We start from the raw sequence: 22,376 nt of genomic DNA on the forward strand, positions 1-22,376 counted from the left end.
TCTTTTCTTTATTACCTCCCTTCCTCCCAACCTTTGTTCTCCCCGCCCCCTCTGTATCTATCTATCTCCGTCTGCCTCCATCCCTTCCGCCCTCCTCCCTCCTCTCCCCCACCCTCCCCCCTTCCTCCTCCTCCTCCTCCTCCCTCTCACCTTGCCCCCTAGAGCTTAGGGAATACTACCTAACCATTTTTAGGAAGAATAGATCATAACTACTTTTCTCTCAATTGGCAATTATGTTTGGAGAGGTAAGAAAGGAATAGCTGCCTGCCATATATGTTTATGACAAGGGGATTTTCTATGTATTTATCTTTGCAGTATTATTGTCTATTATTCAGCTTTCAAAAAATCAGGTACCATGTATTCATTTGGCTTATGAGGAGCTCTGGCAGCCTATCTCATTTGTTGGCCAGAAGGAAAGGAGGCAACGGGTTAAAGGATATTGTTATTGTTCCTTTCTGAATGAAGTAAAAGTGAACATGACCTTTTCTCTTTGCTTTAGATGTTCAATATTGTATACTGCTTATCAATATTATTTCCTCAATGAAAGAGGAAGGTGATACCTTTAGATCTTTTTTTAAAAAATATATATTTTATTGATTTTTTTACAGAGAGGAAGGGAGAGGGATAGAGAGTTAGAAACATCGATGAGAGAGAAACATCGATCGGCGGCCACCTGCACACCTCCTACTGGGGATGTGCCCACAACCATGGTACATGCCCTTGACCAGAACCGAACCCGGGACCTTTCAGTCCTCAGGCCAACGCTTTATCCACTGAGCCAAACCGGTTTGGCGATACCTTTAGATCTTTTTGAGAGGAACTCCAGTAATGTTGTAATATTTTCATCACTCTTTATTAGCAGTTCCCTTTTCATGCAGAAATAATTAGTTACTGATTGCACAGTATAATTCTCTGGAAACAAGTTCTTTATTAGAGGATACTGATTAATGGAACACTTAAAGAAGCCCACAAATGGTAGAATGAGTAGAACATAAGAGTAGACATTGTTTTAACTACAAAGAGAAAAAAACCTGAACTTAATCATAATTCCATTACCTAGAGTCAACATTCAACATTTTGGTTAATGTCTTTTTTTCTATGCATATATATTTTTTTCTTCATTAACAAATCATTATTGAGAACCTTCTGTTTACTAAGCACTACAGGAATAGCCATGACCCTCTGGCCTCCTGCAATTTTAAGTATATGTTGTATTTCTTGGCATAGTTTTGCATTTTGCTTTTTTTCACTTATTATAGTATGGAATTTTCCTCTCATCATTAAATATCCTCCTTTAGTGGCTCAGTAGTATTTAGCATAGATTTTCCTTAATTTATTTATATCTAATCCTTTTGGTTGCACATTTAGGTTATTTTAAGTCTTGTCTATAATTATAAAACAACTAGAGACCCGTTGCAGGAAGATTCCTGCAAGAATAGGGCTTCTTGCAGCTGCCCTGCTCCCTCCCATCTCTGCTGCCTCAGCTCTGCTCCATCTCTGCTGCCTGGGCTCCCTCCCTTCTCTGCTGCCTCAGTCCCTTCTGCAGCACTTGGCTTCCTTCTACGCTGTCTTCAGCCTTTGCTCCACGCCTGTGTATGCAAATTATCCACCATATTTGTTGGGTTAATTTGCATACTCGCTCTGATTGGCTGGTGGGTGTTGCGGAGGAACAGTCATTTTGCATGTTTCTCTTTTATTAGTGTAGATGTGAGGAATATTATAGTATGGTAGAATTCTAAGATGATGTCCAATGATCCTCACTTTGTATAATTCTCTTCCCTGTGAATGTGATAGAATATCATTCACATGATTGTTATATACATAAAAGACTTTGCAGATGTAATTAAGGTTACTAATCAGTTGACTTTGAGTTAATCAAAAGGGAGATAATCTGGGTGGACCTGAACTGATTACTTAGGCCTTCTAAGAGTAGAGCGTTTTCTCCTGTTGGTGGCAGCAGAGGAAGTCAGAGGGATTGGAAGCATGAGAGAGAATTGACTTAGGAAGGCCATAGGCAAGCACCTGACATAGGCCTCCAGGAACTGAGAGCAGTCTCTCCTGACAGCCAACAAAAAACCAAGGACCACAGTCCTACATCCACAAGTAGTTAAATTCTGCAAATAACCTGAATGAGGTTGGAAGCCAGTTTTCCCCCAGAGTCTCCAGCTAAGAGTCCCCCATGACTAGCAACTTGTTTTCTGCCTTGTGAGACCCTTGTGAGATAATAAATAGCTGTTGTTTTAAGCCACTAAAAGTGTGGCAGCAATAGAAAATGAATACATTTGTAAGCTAGATTATTTTTACATCTATAATTATTTGGAGGGGATAAATTGCAGATATAGACTTGCTGAATAAAAGTTATGGACATTTTTAAGATTTTTGTATCATATAAGTAATTTGCCCTCCATAAGCTTTAACCAATTTATGTGCCTCCTAATAACCTATGTTTTTGCATTCTGGCAAACACTAGATATGGCCATTCTGACATGGAAAAACCAAAATCAAAAAGGTATCTCCTATTTTGAAAGAAGTTTTACATTTCTATTATGACCAGTAGAATTGACCATTGTTTTCTTTATTTGGGGTTCAGTTGGCAAGTCTTTTTTAGTGAATGCCTATTTTTATTCTTTAGTTAGCTTTATTATTGACATAGATAAAATAGTTCCTAATATGTAGTACAGCATTTTTCTGCTGTAATATTTTTAAGGGTAGAATGATTAATGAGCTTAATTGAGAGAATGAGTACTTCTGAGAAATTTTAGCTGCTGCCACACACCCAAACGTAATATTGTGCGAGAATAGAAAATGTCAGCTTCTTGCTTAGACAGTAGATGCTCTATTCTTTTCTAGGGGGAAAAAATCTAGCTTGTCTGATTAGAAATGTGGTTATTTCAAGAATAAAGATATATTGTATCTTACCAGGGAAAATTATAGCTTCTACTACTGTTTTATAAGGAAATATGTGCTATTATCTATCAGAAAAAAAACCTAATATCTTCCTAAATAAACATATCATTTTTCTTTTTTAAAAATATTTTTATTGTTGTTTTTTTAGCGAGAGAGGAAGGAAGAGGGATAGATAGAAACATCAATGATGATAAAGAATCATTGATTGGTTACTTCCTGCATGGCCCCCACAAGGGATGGAGCCCACAACTGACGGGGAATCGAACTGGTGACCTCTTGGTTCCTGGGTAAACCCTGAACTGCTGAACCACACCAGCTGGGCAACATATGACTTTTCAGTTTGATCAAGATAACAAGTAATCTCTGGTCATGTACATTATATTGCTTTATTTGGGATGTGGTAAGGGAGGAAATTCAAATTACTTTTTCTTTAATCCTTGTGATTTGAGATAATAGAGTTTCTTTCTGACAAATGAAATAAGGTAGAAGGAAAAAGGGAGGGATAAAAGAAAAGAAGAAAAAAGGAAGAAATGAGAAAAATTGGGAGATTGAAGAATAGTTTTGCTTAGTTTTGTCTTTACATAAAAATTGGTTCTTACTACCTCAATTTCTAAAGGTTGGCATCTTCCTAATAAGAACAAGATATTCAAAAATTTTTACTTTGAAACTATAGATGTATAGGAAATTACACAAAAACATACAGGAGAGCCAATATATGAGGAAAAAAATTTTTTTAGTTGAATGGTAAAATCTTATTTACTTACAAAAGTTATCCTTCCCTCGGTTGCTATTTGTGGTCACAGAATTCATAATGGCCTGTTCTTCTATGGAGGTCTGATATTGCTTTTGTTGTTGTTAGGTTTGGATAGGCATTGGAAATGCTGACTTTGGCTTTGTGCTGGGGGTAGAGAATGTGTAACTATTATCAGAAGAGGCCACACCAGTATGGTTCAAGGACACTGTACTATAGTGAAAAGAATGGTAGACTTGACATTAGAAAGCCTGGATTCTGACTGCACTCAACCACATTATAACTATACTACTAGAGGCTCAGTGCACACGAAATCGTGCATGGTTAGGGTCCCTAGGCCTAGCCTGGCCTCCATCGCATGGCCTCTGTGGCCCTGCGACAGCATGTGAAGCTCCCCACCCCAGGACGCTCTGCGATGCTCGCAGCCCCTCGACTGCTCCATGAAGCTTGCTGCTGCCCTGCAAAGCTCACCGCTGGATGCTCTGCAAAACTCCACCCCCCGCCCCCCGCCCCACCACTGCTCCCCGAGGCTCCCCCAACCCCACAACTGCTCCACGAAACTCTTCTGCCCCGTGACTGCTTCTCAAAACTCGCTGCCACCTGGGTGACTTCTCTGCTAAGCTCATGGTCACCCCGTGAAGTAGCCCACCACTGCTGCTCAACAGTCCCCAGTCCTGCCTCGCTGCCAGCCCCCCCCCCATGGTGAACAGTTTGGGGGTCGGGAGAGGGGGAGTGACCAAGAGGTGCTCCATGCACTTCATGGTGACCATTCACCTGTGCAGTCATGATGGCACCTAGCTCTTTATATATATTAGGACTAGGGGCCCAGTGCACAAATTCATGCACCTTGAAAGGAACTGTGGGCTGCAAGGCTGCGGTGGGCATGGGTGGGTCTCAGCCCATCCTTTGCGCCCCCACCTGGCCCCTCCCACCACAGCCCTCAGCCCCCTGTCTGCCAGCAGCCCTGTGAGATGATCGAGGCAGGCCGGCACCTGCCGCTCACACCTGCTGACGGTGCCCTGAGATTGGGACCTGCGCTGGGCACCTGCAATGGGTGTGAGTGCTGGGCGGGACTGTGGTGCACGGGAGCAAAGAATTTTCAGTAACCACCAGAGGCTTGCCCGGATGACAGCGACTGGCACCCCGCCTTGGTCTGGTGCCCCTGCTCACCTGCTCCACCATCCTGCTATGGCTGACACCCGCCATGTTCCACGCTCTGCCGCCTGCTGCCAACTCCTGCCATGTTCCTCGCGCACCCCTTGGTGGTGAGCGCAGTCATAGCGACTGGTTGTTCGGTTGTTCCGCCATTCAGTCTATTTGCATATTAGCCTTTTATTATATAGGATGAGCTTTGAAATCCAGTTTGACCTTACTCCTGAGTTGTTTGGAATATAGGAAGTAAAGCAGTTTAGAAATTAAAGCCTAGGCTATCATAATTATTATTAAGATCTTTCTTGCAAATAACAACAATGGTAAACTCCTTAACTGGTTGTAACTCCTATGATAAAAATTATTTCTTGATTTGGACAACAAAGGCAGAGGAATTTTGACAAAAAGTTTTTTCAAAAAATTTTGAGCAAAAAAAATGCACGTGCCAACTTGAAACTGAGGAGTACAGGGAGAAAAACTAGAGGAATGGAGCATCCACACTATTTCATACAGCGTAACACCTGCATATCAAATTAGCTTGTTATCTTAGTCTGCAATAGTTCTAAAGACTATAGATTCAGTACTCTTTGGTTTAAGAAACTTTGCTTTCAGTATCTACAGGGTGGGCAAAAGTAGGTTTCTAGTTATTTGCATGGGGAAAAAACAAATAATACAATAATTAATTCATAAATAATAATACAAAAATAAACTATAAACCTACTTTTGCCAATCCCCGTATTGTAAAATCTTGAATTTTATAGACTGACACAACAAAAGTGACATTAGAGCAGTGGTTCTCAACCTTCCTAATACAGTTCCTCATGTTGTGGTGACCCCCAATCATAAAATTATTTTCGTTGCTACTTCATAACTGTAATTTTGCTACTGTTATGAATCATAATGTAAACATCTGATATGCAGGATGTATTTTCATTGTTACAAATTGAACATAATTAAAGCATAGTGATTAATCACAAAAACAATATGTAATTATATGTGTTTTCTGATGGTCTTAGGCAACTCCTGTGAAAGGGTCGTTGGACCCCCAAAAGGGTCGCGACCCACAGGTTGAGAACCGCTGCATTAGAGAGAAGATAGGATGATGAGATCATCACCACACACTTACTGAATATCTCTTAAGGCACTAAATAATTCTGCTAAGTGTTTTACACTCTTGCATTGAATCCCATTGAAAGTGCAATAATCCTCTGAGGCAGATGCTATAGTTAACCCCTATTTTACAAGTAAGAAAACTGAGGTCAAATTAAGTAAACTACCCAGGATCACATAAGTACTAAATGGCAGAGTCATTTGTCAATTCAAATGTGCCTGGCACCAAAGCTCATATCTTTACACTATGATAAGCCCTTTATTCTACAGAGAAGGGAAGTAGAAAGACTAAGACATATGGTCGCTCTCCTTCGTAGTCTAGGTCTTTTTCTGCCTTATATCCTCTTAATAATTTGTTTATTTTTATGCATTTTGTCAAGTATTTCTGGCCTCTGTGCATCTGACTAATGCATCAAATGGATACAAAAATTAGTAGATACTTTTAATTGATACATTTAGAGAGAATAAGTTTTAGATTTTAAAACTATGTAATGAATTCACTTGAATGGATTTTTAGTGAAGCATTTTCTACCAGATTCCCATAAAGGAGACACTGTCTCTCATGTGCTATTAAAAGTTGGACCTTGTGACTACTGTCTGACTATGTTTTTCTTTTAGAGAAGTCAGAGGGGGCAGTCTGACTTCATGTAAAAAATAGCCACCAAAGATATATCCAGCATCATGTTTAGTTCTTTAATTTTGGTCAGCCCACATTTTCAAAACAGATTAAATTTGTCTGGTTTATTTCAGAAGTATATATTACAAAGCATTCAAAGGCAAGTGAAAATTCAAATGCACAGAGCAGAGCCAGAGAGCCTTCTACAGAGGCTCTTCAGAAGGTAAGCATGTCTCCTGCTTTGGCTATTGTATTTTCAGAAACATATTCTCATTCTTTTTTATTATTAAAAGCATAACTCATTAGTGTAAATATTTTTCATATTCATTTGACATATTTCTGAAAATGCTGTTCTGTTTGTTTTTGTATTTTCAAGAGACAGAAGGCATACTGTCAAGCCCTAAGGATTCTACCGTTTCCTTCTCTACCCTGAAGAGACTTGGAAATTAATGGGTAACATTTTGCATGAAAATTTCTAAATGCTACTTGTTCTTATCTCTGAGGCCTTCTGTGGAGAATTAATAGGAGGTTGAATGAGCAAATGGATAAAGTGAACCGTCTTAAAGGATTGAAGTTCCAAAAATATATCAGCAGGACTGGACAGGTTTGAGATAATGAGATTTCTATTTTAGCTTGACTTCTGAAACTCTGAATAAACTATAAACTGAGCTACACAAGGTCCTGGGAAGGAAGTTTTTCTTCTAAACTATTCTAGTTACATATAACATTTTTCTTATTTAGATCCTTTGAAAAAATATATATTTAGTCATCAATAGGAATAAGACTATTATACACGTACCAACTTGTAATGTATGAAGTGGGAGAGAAAGTAGCAAATTGTGTCATACAGGAAAAGACATTTAATTAAAGAAACAAACACCAGGAAGAGGAGAAATCTCTATATAAGTGCTGGTTGAGATGGCAGAAGCTTCTGCAGACGCCTCAACTCTCCCCGTAACAGTGAAAAAGAAGAAAAGTTTATCCATTGAAGAAAAGATCGACATCATAAATGCAGTAGAAAGTGGCAAGAAAAAAGCAGAGATTGCAGCTGAATATGGAATAAAGAAAAATTCATTGTCCTCTATTATGAAGAATAAAGACAAAGTTCTAGAAGCCTTTGAATCTCTGAGATTTGACCCAAAGAGAAAAAGACTGAGAACTGCTTTCTACACCGATCTGGAAGAGGCATTAATGAGGTGGTATCGAATTGCTCAGTGTCTAAATGTACCAGTTAATGGTCCAATGTTGCGTCTAAAAGCAAATGATTTTGCCCAGAAACTGGGACATAATGATTTTAAGTGTAGTAATGGTTGGCTGGATCGCTTTAAATCCAGGTATGGTTTAGTATTCAGAGCTCAACCTGTAGAAGCTACAGGTGTATCAGTAGACCCTTCAGCGGTGTGGCACCAAAACGTACTTCCTTATTATTTAAATGATTATCATCCTAAAAATGTTTTTAATATAAAAGAGACTGGACTGCTTTATCGAATGTTACCTACAAATACATTTGCGTTTAAAGGAGAAACGTGCTCAATTGGAAAGTTATGCAAAGACAGAATAACGCTGGTGGTCGGGACAAACATGGATGGCTCCGAAAAACTTCCTTTGCTTATCATTGGGAAAAACAGAAATCCACATTGTTTCAAAGGAATAAAATCATTGCCTGTGTGTTATGAAGCTAACAGAATGGCATGGATGACCTCCGATATATTTGAACAGTGGATGCAGAAGCTTGATGAGAAATTTCAAGCCCAGCAACGAAGAGTTGTGATTTTTGTTGATTCTCTTCCTGCACACCCAGAGGTAAAGAACCTGAAGTCCATTGAGTTAGCATTTTTCCCATCATGTTTGTCTCCCAAATTTATAGCTATGAAACAAGGTGTTATTAAAAGCCTTAAAATCAAATATCGACATTGTCTTATCAAGAAATTTTTAAGTTCTGTTGAAGGCAGCAAAGAATTTACATTTTCCCTACTAGATGCAGTTGACACATTGCATCTCTGTTGGAGGGCTGTAACCCCAGAGACTATTGCTAAGAGCTATGAAGAGGCAGGATTCAAATCTCAACAGGGAGAAAGCGACAAGACAAATACAGAGTCCAACACTGGTCTTGATTTGGTTGCCCACGCCCAAGCAGCGGGAGTGGAGTTTCCTGAAGGTTTATCTATAGAAGAGTATGCTGCCCTGGACGATGACTTGGAGACATGTGAAGCAGCGCCAAGTGGTGATACGGTCTGGACCAAAGAAAGTAAATCAGATGAAACTGGATTTTATACTTCTGATGAAGAGGATGATGGTGGGTCTCTGGGAACTGAACTTCCCTTACCCTCAAAAAATGAGGCAATAACTGCTTTAGCTACTCTTAAAAATTTTCTTAGAAGTCAAGATATGAATGATGGGCTTCATAATTCTTTAGCAGACCTTGAAATTTTTATTAACTCTTTATCACTTAAGTAATTATTTTACAACAACTGAAGACTAATACCTTTTCCTGATATATTTTTCTATATGAGGTATGTAAAGGGAAAGTACCACAAACACAAAAAATGAAAAATTAGTGCATTTGGTTTACTTGCAAATGTCTGGTCTGATTAGTAAAATTCCCTATGTAGATTAAGTAAATGAAAAGGCTGAATTTCAATTTAGCAAGCTTTTGGAAAGTAGAAATGTATTTCAGAGGCCTGTGAAAAATATGGTAAATGTTTTAAAAATAAAAAACTATCCAGCTATCTGATTTATACAGATTGAATTGGTGATTACTATTTTCTTTCTTTTTTAATGTGTAGGTCATGTTCCAGAATATTTTAACTTATCTACCTCATTTAAGGAACAAAATATTTATTATTGCTTAGATATTTATTTTATAAGTACATATATATGCCGTGTATGTTTTAACTAGACTCTTAAGGATCAAGTATTAATTTTAAATTTTTAAATTTTTCTCATAACGAGCTAATATTTTAAAAAATAAATGATAAGAAAACTACTGAAAATAAAACTGGACCCAATCATACACCAAAATGATTAAAAATTTGTCTTAACTATTTTCAAGTTATTTCTATATAAGTTCAAACAAAAGACTGTGACATCAGACTTTTCTTATCATCTAAAAACAGAAGATGATATAGATTCTTTCTAAATATTTGTATGTATATGTGTGTGAAAATAGTAAAATACATTATTGAAACATTTGTTAAACTCTTATGATATTTATATTGTAATAAGACTACTCTTAAAAAGGAGACATATGTACTACTCTTTGTAATACTTTAAGCAATAAAATAAAATTTAAAAATAAATAAATAAAAAATAAATATGAAGATTACATATATTGCTACTAGAAAAAAAAATCTTATGTGGTTCTTAGTTTTCTAATTTTAACAGCTGAAGCTTATAATCTATAATATTTATTTCCTTGATCTTACTGAATCTTATTTTTAGTAAAAGCTGAGTGTCCTTTAGCATATTCTAATGTATTTAATCCCCCCTCCATGGTAATATTTTGGATTAAATTTCTGTTTGAGGAAGCTTTGTCTACAGAATGCTTTAAAATATTGTATCCAATTATTTACTTTTTATCCACAAAATAGTCTGTAAACAGTAAAAATATAACAATGGGTCAGACTTTTATTTTTTACTTATTTATTTATTTTTTAAATCTTTGTTGAAGTGATACATAGATCCTCCTTTTCCCCCCATTAACCTCTTCCAGCCCGCTCCAGTCCTCCCCACCCCCAGGCCCTCACCACTCCTTTGTCTATGTCCATGGGTTATGAATATATACATACAAGTTCATTGGGTCAGACTTTTATATTGTTAAATTTTAAATTGTATGCTTATTTAACTCATTATATCTAATTTAGGGTCCCCTTTTAAAACTATTTTGGAAAATGTAAAACATTATCCAGTTTCTTTTTATTACGAATTATTAGTGTGCCAACAAGACACATTTCAAATGAAATATTCATAGAAAGTATTTTTATTTTCCATTGTTGATTTACTCTGCTTTTGAGATTTTGTAATAGCAACACTTAAAATGTGATAAAATTTAAGTTTGTTTTAGAATGAAATATGGATTATTAAAATCATTTTTATTGATGATTTGATTTAAAAGTTTAGTGTGGTAGAATTTTGGGCCGAAAGTAGCTCTTCAGAGCCCCAGCTATAAGTATAATATCTGGCATATATTGAGTTCTCAACAATTTTTTTCTTTCTTTTTGCATTTCATAACATTTTTAGATCAAATATTTTCATTTTAGTAATTTAAGATACTCTATGACATAAGGATTATTATCTTCATGTTTACAGATGAGGAATTTAAAATCTGGAAATACTAAATTCTTGGTTTAGAATATCAGAGCCCAAGCTAAATGCAGCAGTTCCCTGTCACCTCGTCCTGTGTTATTCTCACTAGATACCTTTATGCTGCTTTTCTGTACTCTATAAAAGAAAATTCTATTATTGTCCCCTTGAATTTAGGGGCCTGAGGGTGAAATATTTCAGAGAACATGCTGAAACTATGCTGATAGCTCTATCACAAGGTCTCTCCTCAGAACACTATTACTAATGAAATACTGGAAACCATCTGATTTGGCAATTCTGTACCATTCTAACACACAGGTTCCAGTGGAGTTCTATTGAAAGTATTTAAAGCAACTTTAATATTTCTGAAGTGCAGAAAGCATCTACTCCTTTTTTCCTTTATATGATATGACTCCTTTTTCTGTTTTTGTTTTTACTTCTAGGGCATAATAAACATAAAGATGATTAAAAAAAAAAAGACAAGGCTGCTATATAAAGGATAAGAAAAACTTAACTTCAGATTTAAATTCAAAGACAAACTTCAAGTTGTTAATGTTGTACACTCCTCTGTTAAATTTACAAAATATGTAGATGCAAATAATTTTCAGAACAATGAAAGTTAAATATTCATTTGACCTAGGACATAGCGGATTGCGCTGCATACCTTGCTCCTGATTTATCTTCTCCATACAATCATTGCAAGTTGGACCTAAATGCCACTTGTCTTTTCACCTGTTTTTCAATTAAATGTGGCATTATTTCCATTGTTTCTTGCCTTATAATTTCCTACTGTTTCAATATGGTTTTTGCTTCTTTCTACTTCTTCAAGCAACAAACCTTGAATTTGGGACATTATTTCACTACCAATGGCTACTGAACTGCTAGTGAAAGGTTTGGTTCAGGATAAAGTCGGACAATGAGTAAATCAAAGCCTGTGGGTTTCATGTTGCCTGCCTGGCTTCTCATTTGGACCTAAGGTTAAATGTCAAACATCGCTTTTACTGAATACAAAGCAGAATAACTGGGAAGGGGAGGAAACTAGGGGAGGGCAGAGCTAAAGGAGAGCTTCCCAAGCAAACACCTCAGATGTCAAGAGAAGCCCTTTTCAATTACTGGCCCAATAGGGACTCGGTAGAGACTGCCAGAGAGAGATTTGCCCCTTCAGAGGGCCTCACCACGTATCTGCTGCCGCGAAGACTCAGAGTCTAGTGATGGGCTGGATCTTTGGGAGCACCATGAGCTCCCTGAGCGAAGGACAGTGCAGCCTAAGGCAGCCAAGAAGCTACACCAGATGCTGGGAGATCCTACCACCACAGGAGATAAAAGACTAGGTTGGGGACCATAGTGTGCACACAATAAGTTCTCAGAAAATAATCCCACTCAATGGACTAAATTACTTTTAGCCCTAGTTTTATGCTGGCAAAAGACATTTCATTTCTCTGAACTGTTTGCTTCATCCATAAAATGAGACTGACACACCATTTGAATTTCTTTTGGGGAAAGAAAATTTTGCATATGAAGACATTTAGCAAACTCTAAAATGTTCCACAACTATAGGGAATGGCTAGAAAGGTGCTTTCGTTCCTACTTCCAGATATGCCCAAGTATTAACGTTGTGGTCACTAAACATCAATGACCAATTTTCTTATTGGAATTTTCCTGTGCAATAAAATAGGGAGGCTAACATTTCTAGAAATATGCAATTTCTCTGTAGAACTAAACATTTATTTTCATGTTGAATGAGGGAATAAGGCGACTTAGAAATCTTCATTTTTCCTGACTTGATCATTGTGCAAAGCAATTCAATGAAATAAGTATTCATCACAAAGGTGCCCTTTCTGTCACCACATTAGTTCATTCAATTGTATTATTTCCTTGGGCTGTGAAGCCAAGGGTAACCCAGTGCTCAGGGGAGACTAAGTAATATAAACACGGTAGTAGTCTGCATGGGCTGCCATAACAAAATACCAAAACACCATAAACTGGGTGGCTTAAACAACAGAAATTTATTTTCTCAGTTCTGGAGGCTGGATGTCTGAGATTAAGGTGCCAGCATGGTCAGTTTATGGTTAGGGTTCGCCCCTTGCTTTATAGTCACGTGACTTCTTTGTGCCAAAACACAAACACACACACAGAGAGAGAGAGAGAGAGAGAGAGAGAGAGAGAGAGAGAGAAGAGACACCAAACTCTTTGGTATTTCTTCTTACAAGAGCACCAATCCCATCATAGAGCCCTCACCCTCATGGCCGCATCTAACCCTAATTTGCTCCCAAAGGCCCTATCTCCAAATCAAATACCATCACACTGTGAGTGAGGGTGGATTTAGGGATTCAACATAAATTTTTAAGGAGAACAGTCCATAACAATTACCTAGTACCAATAAAATGTTTTTTAACCATTGGTTAAATAGATGAATTATTCAATAAAGGTATTCACATATTAATTAAGTTTCCAACTTGCTAAAAACTGAAAGAGAAGAGCATGCGTATTTTAGAATGTTAATCAGCTATAGCTATTAGGATGGACTTTAAAGTTTATGAAACTTAAGAAGCAATGTGGAACTATATCATGTCCTTGAATAAATAGGAAGAGTTAATATTGAAATATTTTTCCTCCAACTTAATCCCAATCAAAATCCCAATGCAGATTTACTGAAAACGTTGCAAAATAATTCTGATTTTCACCTAGAAGAATAAATACTATGTATCAATATCTAAGAAAATTTTGAGAAAAACAAGTATTTGATTTAACAGAAGTTTAAACAATATGGTGTAAAAAAGAGAATTAAAAGGTTATCAAAGGAATAATATATGATATCTAGAAAAATACAATAAATTTAGCATATGATAAAATGGTTTTTAATCAGTGGTTAAATAGATGAATTATTCAATAACTGGTATTGGGCTAACTGGCTAAATATAGGATTTTTTAAGTCATACATCAAAATGAATCCTAAAAGCATTAGACTTTTGAAATGAAAGGAAAAAGGAAGAAAGGAAGGAAGGAAGGAAGGAAAAAAGGGAGGGAGGAAGGAAGAAAGGGAAAAGAGGAGAGAACAGAAAGAAACTTGCAAATACTAGGAAAAATATAGTTAAACCTAAATATTTTCATATTTTAATAGGTAAGATATTTTAAAAAGTGACACTCAAGAAAATTCATTGAGAATAAAAATACCAAAAGTATGAAAACATTTTCAAAATCACTAGAAATCAAAGAAATGCAAACAAAAACAATATTTTGGGGGGGGGGCAGGGAGGCTATCACAATAGACAAGATTATAAAGAACTAGAGGCCCAGTGCATGACATTTGTGCACTGGTAGGGTCTCTAGCAGCTACCCACTGCCGGCAAGGGCTCCCCTCCCTTCCCCCAGCCAGCCCCACCCCCTGCTCGTGAAAGGGCCAGTCGTCTCGGGGCCTGACCACGCTGCTGGCGGCCTCGGGCACAGACTCCCCAGCCCACGGCGGGAGCCCGGCTCAGGCTGCCACCTGCCCGCCGCCCCCGGACCGGACCCACGCGGCAGCAGCAGCGGCGGCGGGGCGAGGGCGCCTCGCCCGAGGAGATGGAGGAGGAGGCGATCGCTGACGCCCCCGGGAACGAGACGGAGGATGTGGACTTCCTGCCTGGGCTGGAACTGGTCGATCTACTGGACCCCCAGCAACCGGACTGGCCCCTGGAGCCCGGGCTCAGCTCGCCCTGGGGGGGGCTAGGACTGCACCCTCCATCTTGCCCTGGGTCCTCCATTTTTGGGGCGGCCGCCATGTGCTCAGGAGAGTGCCTTCTTCCCGGAAGCCCAGGCCCCTGCTGGCCACGCCCAGGATTTCTTTAAACTAACCAATGACAATCAAGGGACGTGCGCGCCATAGAGATGACCCAACTCGCGCCTGGCCAATCAGTGGGGCCCACAGTCCCCTCTCCTGCCCTTACTCCACCCCCCTTTAAAACCCCCTGTCCCATCAGGCCTCTCTCTCTCGGCCACTGGAGCTTACCGTTGCATCGGTGAGTGTGGCAGGGGAGCCAAACCCGGGTTTGAAATAGATGACTCTTTGCTTTTGCATCGGACTGACTGGCTCCCTGGGGGTCTTGGGAACTTTGAAATCTGGGCACAACATTTTGGGGGCTCGTCCGGGATTCCCAGGACCACTGAGGGACCCCCAGTCCGAAGAGTCTGACTGACCGCGGTAGGTGTGTGTCCTTGTGTGTTCTGTTCTGTTTGAGCTCGTTTCTGGATTGCCTGAGGGGTCTAGGCGGACGCGCCGTGAACGACCACAGGCGGGGGAGAGTTGGAAGACGTTCCGCTCCCCAGGAGGGATGGATATGCCCCTCACCCCAGGAGGGATGGATATGCCCCTCACCCCAGGAGGGATGGATATGCCCCTCACCCCAGGAGGGATGGATATGCCCCTCAGAGGGATGGATATGCCCCTCGCGGAAAGCAGGTCGCTCCTGCTAGCTAGTTTGGTATAAGGCCATTGTCTAGCTTTCGGGTTTGGCTTCCATGGAATTGGAAGCCTGTATTTTCGGGCCCTGTTTAGTGTTCTGTGTTTGTACTGGATGGATGTTATGGGATGGACTCAGACTGCACCTTTGCATATTGTGATTGATCATTTCAAGGAGACTGGGGGAGGCTTTAGAGCTCCCTCAGGGGTTGGGAAGTTGTTAGAAATTGAATGGATTGTTTGTCTGGTGAAGGTATGCGAGTGTGGAGGGAGGGGGACTGCCCTCCCCCCTCCTTTGTGTGGCAGTCTGCGGCTGCCTGAGTGAGGGTCTGTGGAAACAGGTCACCCCCTCCCCAAGTAAATGCGTCTGGGATTTCTGTGCACGTGTGGGGAGAAAAGCTGGCTTAAAACTAATGTGCGCACCGTCCGATTTTGGATAGGGTTTTAAGCTAGCGTCTCCTTTCAAAAGTGCAGGATAAATCCCAAGACTAATCCATAATAAAGAACAGTTTTTCCAAAAAAAAAAAAAAAACTGGTCCTTTGTTAATTAAGAAAGCTTTTCCTAATGGAGGGAGGAGATAGTCGCCTCCTGCCTGCAGCAAAATCTTAAAGAATGTGGTCAATTTACATCTGAAAAGACCAGGGAGGCCAAAAACCTGTCTTGCAAGGCTCGAATGTGGTTCTCCAGAGCCACTTGAAAGTAAAAAGTAATTTGCCTCATGAAAAATCTAGAAGACAGAATTAAATCTGTTGGTTAAGTATTGAGAAATGAAATCTAGAAAACACTGCCTTCCTTAAACTAAGGACAATTAAAGGTTATGTCAAAGTCCTTCAGGTAGAAACTGTGGTTTCATACTGATCTTAAAGGGCTCCAGTTACCTTGCCAACTCAGTATTTGGGAGACCCAGGATATGCCTAAGTTTAACCTAGGTTCTAGATAATGTGTTTACTTAAATATGTATCTTTGTTGTTTAAAATTGTTTAACTAGTGCTAATCACCTAAAAATTAAGGCTAAAAGTTCTAGCTACCTGGAAAGCATGGCCTTGGTGTGATAGGAGGAAAAAAGAAATGTTAAATGGATGGTAGACCAGTGAGCTGGGACTGGTCACTAATGGTGGATTGTGAGAAGGGCTGGTTGTGGCCTAACTTCTCCTTCCTTGGTACCCCTGAAGCGTCAGAGGGTACTTCTGGCCTTGGTTTTCCAATGTGTTTAATCTGTCAATTTTGTTGTTTCGCCGAAATCCTCTTGAGTGACATTGAATGATTCTTTCCTTCCTCTTTAACTTTTGGGGGACTGTGTGAATGGATTAATAGCTTCTAGATGGTATTCACCATCTCTGAGACTTCCAGAGAGAAGTCAAAACTCAGACTGGCTACACAACTGAAACTGATTTGTTGGTATTTTGTGATATAAATGTGGACCGTTTCTATCTGGATGAGACATAGGTCAAAAGTCCTGTCCTAGGATGTGAGAAAGGGAGGCCTCCACATCTGTTCCTGTCTGCTCAAGATCCCAAGACTGTAAAGGTAGACGGTGTCGCGACCTGGATCCATCACACTCACGTCCGGTCAGCGGATCCATCCATGACCCAGAAAGACTTCATCACCAAATGGAGCATCGATCGAGATCAACACAACCCGCTCAAGCTCAAGCTACGGCGTGCTCGACCTGCCTGATGCTGGTAACATGGCTCGCGATCACTCCTGTCACCAGGAGCCCCCACAATACTGTGTAATACACTTAGATAATGCCTGCATCTTCATGGACAAGGCTCCAAAGAGACAAGGACAATTTATGGGGTCACATGTTTTTCATTGTATTGATATGTTATATTAACCTTTGATTCTTTTGCAGGTTTTGAATGTATGTTGGCTATCCTGGAAGGGAGCTGTGTGGGGTGACCCCCAAAAGTAAAGGGTGCCTAGCTGCCAAGAGGGCAGGTGTCCAACTGGGCAGGGAACGGTGCCCATCAGGTTTTGGTCTCTGTTGAGAGACAGCTAACAGTTGGCAGCCTGTAATACTGTCTTGCAGGCCTGAGTCACCATGCCCATGTCAGGGGTAGTAAAACTGGAAAAAGCCTGTTTAGAATAGAAGGTCTGAGGAATAGTTATGCATAGAAAGAAGGTTTTATACCAACAGTTACTGTTTTGTTTCAAATCCATGAAAAGAAAGTAGCAAGGAAAGTCAAAAAATCTTAGAGTAGATCAGTATGTTTTTCTCCTTATGTAATTCCTCCGAAATCTGGCAATGCTAAATAAGTACGTTTCTTTGCATAGATCCAATGAGATTGGTTTATTAACTTTAACTGGAGTATCATGTTTTAAAGAGCCCAATCTGAGCTCTAAAGACTTGAAGCCACTAAGAATGCCACGAAGAAAGCCTGGTATCCTGCTTGGGAGCCCTGAAGATGGCTGGCGCTGGAGCGTCAGGCCCATGCCCTACCATCACTGGCGGTCGGTAAGAGTAGAAGGGGAGCAGTAAAGATGCCTCTGCATCCCTGCGGAACCCCCACACACTCTGGGCCGCAACGAGTAGGAGGGCTACTGAGATGGGCCTTAAAGCCTGGAGCGTGGGCTCAAGTGGAGTTACTACAGGTGAGGGATTCACCTAACTCAGCAGATACTGCAGGCAGGCCTGATGGCATCTGGATGGCTTGGCTTCCTGGCCCTACGGGGCACATTAAGGTTCAACCATGAAATTCCAGCAAAGATAGTCAGTTACCATTCTTGTTGTGTTTATGCAAACATCAGGACAGTAGATAAATTAATCTTGATTTGGCTTTTTGATAGGCATGGAGGAATTTTAAGAAGAAAAATCCTATTTCAATAGAAGTTGTTGAATCTAAAATGGTTTCTTTCCCTTCCACCGGACCATTTGTTAAGCTTATAGGGATAGTTCAGTTGATAGTTCTGTATGCCCAGTACGGGCCTCTAGCACCGGTGGAATAGAAATGCAGTCCGTCTCATGATTGAGCCGGAAGTTCCAAGACAAAGGGGGGATTGAAAGGGCCAGTCGTCTCGGGGCCTGACCACGCTGCTGGCGGCCTCGGGCACAGACTCCCCAGCCCACGGCGGGAGCCCGGCTCAGGCTGCCACCTGCCCGCCGCCCCCGGACCGGACCCACGCGGCAGCAGCAGCGGCGGCGGGGCGAGGGCGCCTCGCCCGAGGAGATGGAGGAGGAGGCGATCGCTGACGCCCCCGGGAACGAGACGGAGGATGTGGACTTCCTGCCTGGGCTGGAACTGGTCGATCTACTGGACCCCCAGCAACCGGACTGGCCCCTGGAGCCCGGGCTCAGCTCGCCCTGGGGGGGGCTAGGACTGCACCCTCCATCTTGCCCTGGGTCCTCCATTTTTGGGGCGGCCGCCATGTGCTCAGGAGAGTGCCTTCTTCCCGGAAGCCCAGGCCCCTGCTGGCCACGCCCAGGATTTCTTTAAACTAACCAATGACAATCAAGGGACGTGCGCGCCATAGAGATGACCCAACTCGCGCCTGGCCAATCAGTGGGGCCCACAGTCCCCTCTCCTGCCCTTACTCCACCCCCCTTTAAAACCCCCTGTCCCATCAGGCCTCTCTCTCTCGGCCACTGGAGCTTACCGTTGCATCGGTGAGTGTGGCAGGGGAGCCAAACCCGGGTTTGAAATAGATGACTCTTTGCTTTTGCATCGGACTGACTGGCTCCCTGGGGGTCTTGGGAACTTTGAAATCTGGGCACAACACTCGAACTCCTGGACAACTCCCAGTCGAGGGGGACAATTTGCTTACTACGCTTTTATTATATAGGATGACAATAGACAAGCGCATAGAGAAGTAGGTGCACTGTTGTTGGGAATATAAATTGATACATTCTTATAATTATACTGACATGTATTAAATACTTACTAATTACCAAACATTGTTCTAATTGATTTACATGCTACCTCACTTAATTCTCAGAATAACTCTGTTATCATTCCCATTTTGCTGCTGAGAAAATTTAAGTATAGTTATAGCTAATAAATTAACAGAACTAGGATTCAAATCCAAAACATCTTACTTAAATAATGTAGTACATGATACAAATTTATCCTAACAAAACAAACATATCAAGGACATTTGTTGCAGTGAATACACATCTATTGTCCCTTATCCAGAACCCTGAGAACATGTTTCAGAATTTAGAATGTCTCAGACTTGAAAAAGATAATATATGTGTGCTAGTATATTCTATATAACACCCCCAGGGCCAATTAGGACAGCATTCCTCAAACAAAATTAATAATTTTTCAGGAAACATTCACATGAAGTCACATATGTAAAGGTTATAAATAGTTTAATAGTTTTATAGGTTTATTGCCAAATAAGTTCATGTCAGGTCAGCTTTTGCCACCAAGTGGATTACAAAAAGATGTTCAGAGCTTTTCATGTTTCAGAATGCAGATAAGATTGCAGTCCAATAAGAGCTAAAAATAAAAGACCGACAACTATTTGAATGTTTTAGACGATTGACTAAATATACATTTAAATTAAATGAAACATCAAGCTCCAAACTTTTTTGTTTGTTAATCCTCACCTGAGGATATTTTTGCATTGACTTTTAGTGAGAGTGGAAGGGAGAGGGAGAGGTAAAGAGAAACATCAATGTGAGAAAGACTTATCGATTGATTGCCTCCCGCATGTGCCCTGACTAGGGCAGGGGATAGAGCCTGCAACCCAGGTACATGAATTGAACCAGGAACCCATCAAGTCCGCAGGCCAGTGCTCTATCCACTGAGCCAAACTGGCAAGGGCGGGTCCAAACTTTTTTTAAAAACTTCTTTTTAAAAAAGTGGATGCAAATTTGCGTGTCTGAACTGAAGTGGCTATTTTCTAAATTTAAGTTTAGGTATAGCTAATTACAGAACTAGGATTGCAAATCTCTGGAACTAAAATCTCCTCTTCCTGTGATTCTCTCTGTTGAACAACTTACTGTTATCACAAAAGCTACAAAATTTCTTGCCAAGTAAAACATGAACTATAGCATAGTACTGAATTGGTGAAAACTAGACTTGCTGGTTTAACGTACTATAAATTACACGTTCACCTTCATGCATTAGTTCAATTTAAGTCAAAGAAGTCAACTTCCTTAATCAGAGAACCCTCAGCTAGTGTGTCAGAGAGAAAAATTGAAAGGAAAGGGCCCCCAACTCACTCCACTTTTATTTTTTCTTAGTTATCATCCCAACAAGATCATGTTTTGTTTGTTTGTTTGTTTGCTTTTTGTTGTTGTTTTAAGGTAGTATCTATTAAAGCAGGCTGTTAAATATTTGCTCAAATGAAGAACCAAATGAAAAGTGTTGGTCTTGTTTCTTGTATGAGGAATAAAGACCAGACTCTTGTTTTGCCCTAACTTCCTCTTTGTATGCCACTAAACTGTCCTTGTTGTGAATGCAAAGTCACTGCTTGTGTTATTGGCTAGTACCACGCCTTATTTTTTATATTGCAAAACAGATAACTCAGCATAGAGACATGAGCCATTTTCATGTCTCTACCTGCCCCATTGAGAAACAACTTCCCAAAAAAGATCAGGATTGCATCTCTCAACTCTAAGAGTGGTTTGCAGAGAGATATTTGCCCTAGTCCTACACTCTAAAATGAATATCTAAGACAATTTCATACTATTCATGTAATTATTAGTAATCAAAAAGTAAGGAAACAAAATAAAGCAAATAAAAATAAAGAAGACTCAGGCCTATGCACTGCAGCTACATTAATTTCTTATAATTATTGTAAAATCAACCAATGATAAACTTGGAAAAAGAAGACTCACATATAATATCACGAGAGGATAACCATTAATTTGACATACTCTAACTTTAAATTTTAAATTAGAAAGTATATGCAATATAAATGTTTACCAATTTACATAGTGTTGATATTATCATGTTTGTTTCAGATTACCATATATATCCTTTATTTTCTTAATTTATTTCTAAATATTTTATAATTTAGTTGCTACTACAAATGGAATAGTTTCCTTTCTTTTCCTGATTACTACTAGTATGGAGAAAAGTGAATGATTTTTTTACTGTTTTGTATCTACTCACATCACCAAAGTTTCTTATTAATTGAAATATGTTTTCTAACCAGATCATTTCATTATCATTTACAGATAGAAATGACTTAATTCTTTGTTTCTTTAATTTATACAAATTATTTTTCTCTTGTCCCTACCTGAAGGCCATGAAATTTATTCCTCTGTATTTTCTTCTATTACATTGCAAATTTTGTTTTCCTATTTCGATGTATTCTGTGTGGGATGTGAGGCATTTTTTTTCCCTATTGGGTGAAGTAACCACTATATATTGACTAGTTTACTGTTTCATAATGTCTTTTCTATTTGTAATAAATTCCTGCACCTAGAGGGGTAACACTGGGGAAAAGTTTAATTCCTACAATGTCTGAATAATTACCAGAAAGAAATTGTTTTAAACCAAAAGACATATTTATGTGGAAATATTGTTTGTTGTTTTCTGTACTAAATGGAAATGGGACTTGTGGTCAAGTTTAATTTTTTTAAAAGTATATTTCCCTAGCCGGTGTGGCTCAGTGGTTGAGCATTGACCATGAACCAGGAGGTCATAGTTTGATTCCCAGTTAGGGTACATGCCGGGGTTTTGGGCTCCATCCCCAGTACGGGACATGCAGGAGGCAGTCTATAGATGATTCTCTCTCATCATTTATGTTTCTATCTCTCCCTCTCCCTTCCTCTCTCTGAAATCAATAAAAACATGCATATTTTTAAAAGTATATTTCTGTATTCCTGAACTGTATTGTTTGCAATTTAAATCTACTACAAGGGTAATAACCTTTCACAACATCAACTTATACTTAGCCTTGGAATTTCAACTTTGAGTTTTTTTCTTCCAAATTTTATCACTGTCTGCCAGGTTCAATTACTCAGTTAGAGAAATAATATAAAATCCTAGCAGGTCCACATTTATCTTACCTAAATTATTTATCCAGGGTTTTCCAAATAGAATTGATTCAAGCCTAGTGACTCTAAAGATTGTATTAAAAAAAAAAAAAAGACTGTTTATTCCACAAAAGCCTATCACACTCATTATTTATTTATTTTTTAAAA

The 22,376-nt window shown here is 39.6% G+C and overlaps 1 protein-coding gene across 1 annotated transcript; it reads left to right on the forward strand.

Annotated features, from left to right (window-relative positions):
• The first annotated feature begins 6,215 nt into the window (after positions 1–6,215).
• On the forward strand, positions 6,216–10,274 carry TIGD4 (tigger transposable element derived 4). The gene is made up of 2 exons (XM_059697822.1): positions 6,216–6,756; positions 6,910–10,274. Exon 2 carries the CDS (start codon positions 7,452–7,454, stop codon positions 8,988–8,990), a length of 1,539 nt encoding a protein of 512 aa, XP_059553805.1. The 5' UTR covers positions 6,216–6,756; positions 6,910–7,451; the 3' UTR covers positions 8,991–10,274.
• Positions 10,275–22,376: the final 12,102 nt, after the last annotated feature.

This window comes from Myotis daubentonii, chromosome 5, assembly GCF_963259705.1.
Source record: "Myotis daubentonii chromosome 5, mMyoDau2.1, whole genome shotgun sequence".
Taxonomy (NCBI): Eukaryota; Metazoa; Chordata; class Mammalia; order Chiroptera; family Vespertilionidae; genus Myotis; species Myotis daubentonii.

Bases quoted from the DNA above. Each gene is read 5' to 3' on its own strand.
- TIGD4 (XM_059697822.1), top strand. From the start codon at position 7,452: ATGGCAGAAGCTTCTGCAGACGCCTCAACTCTCCCCGTAACAGTGAAA.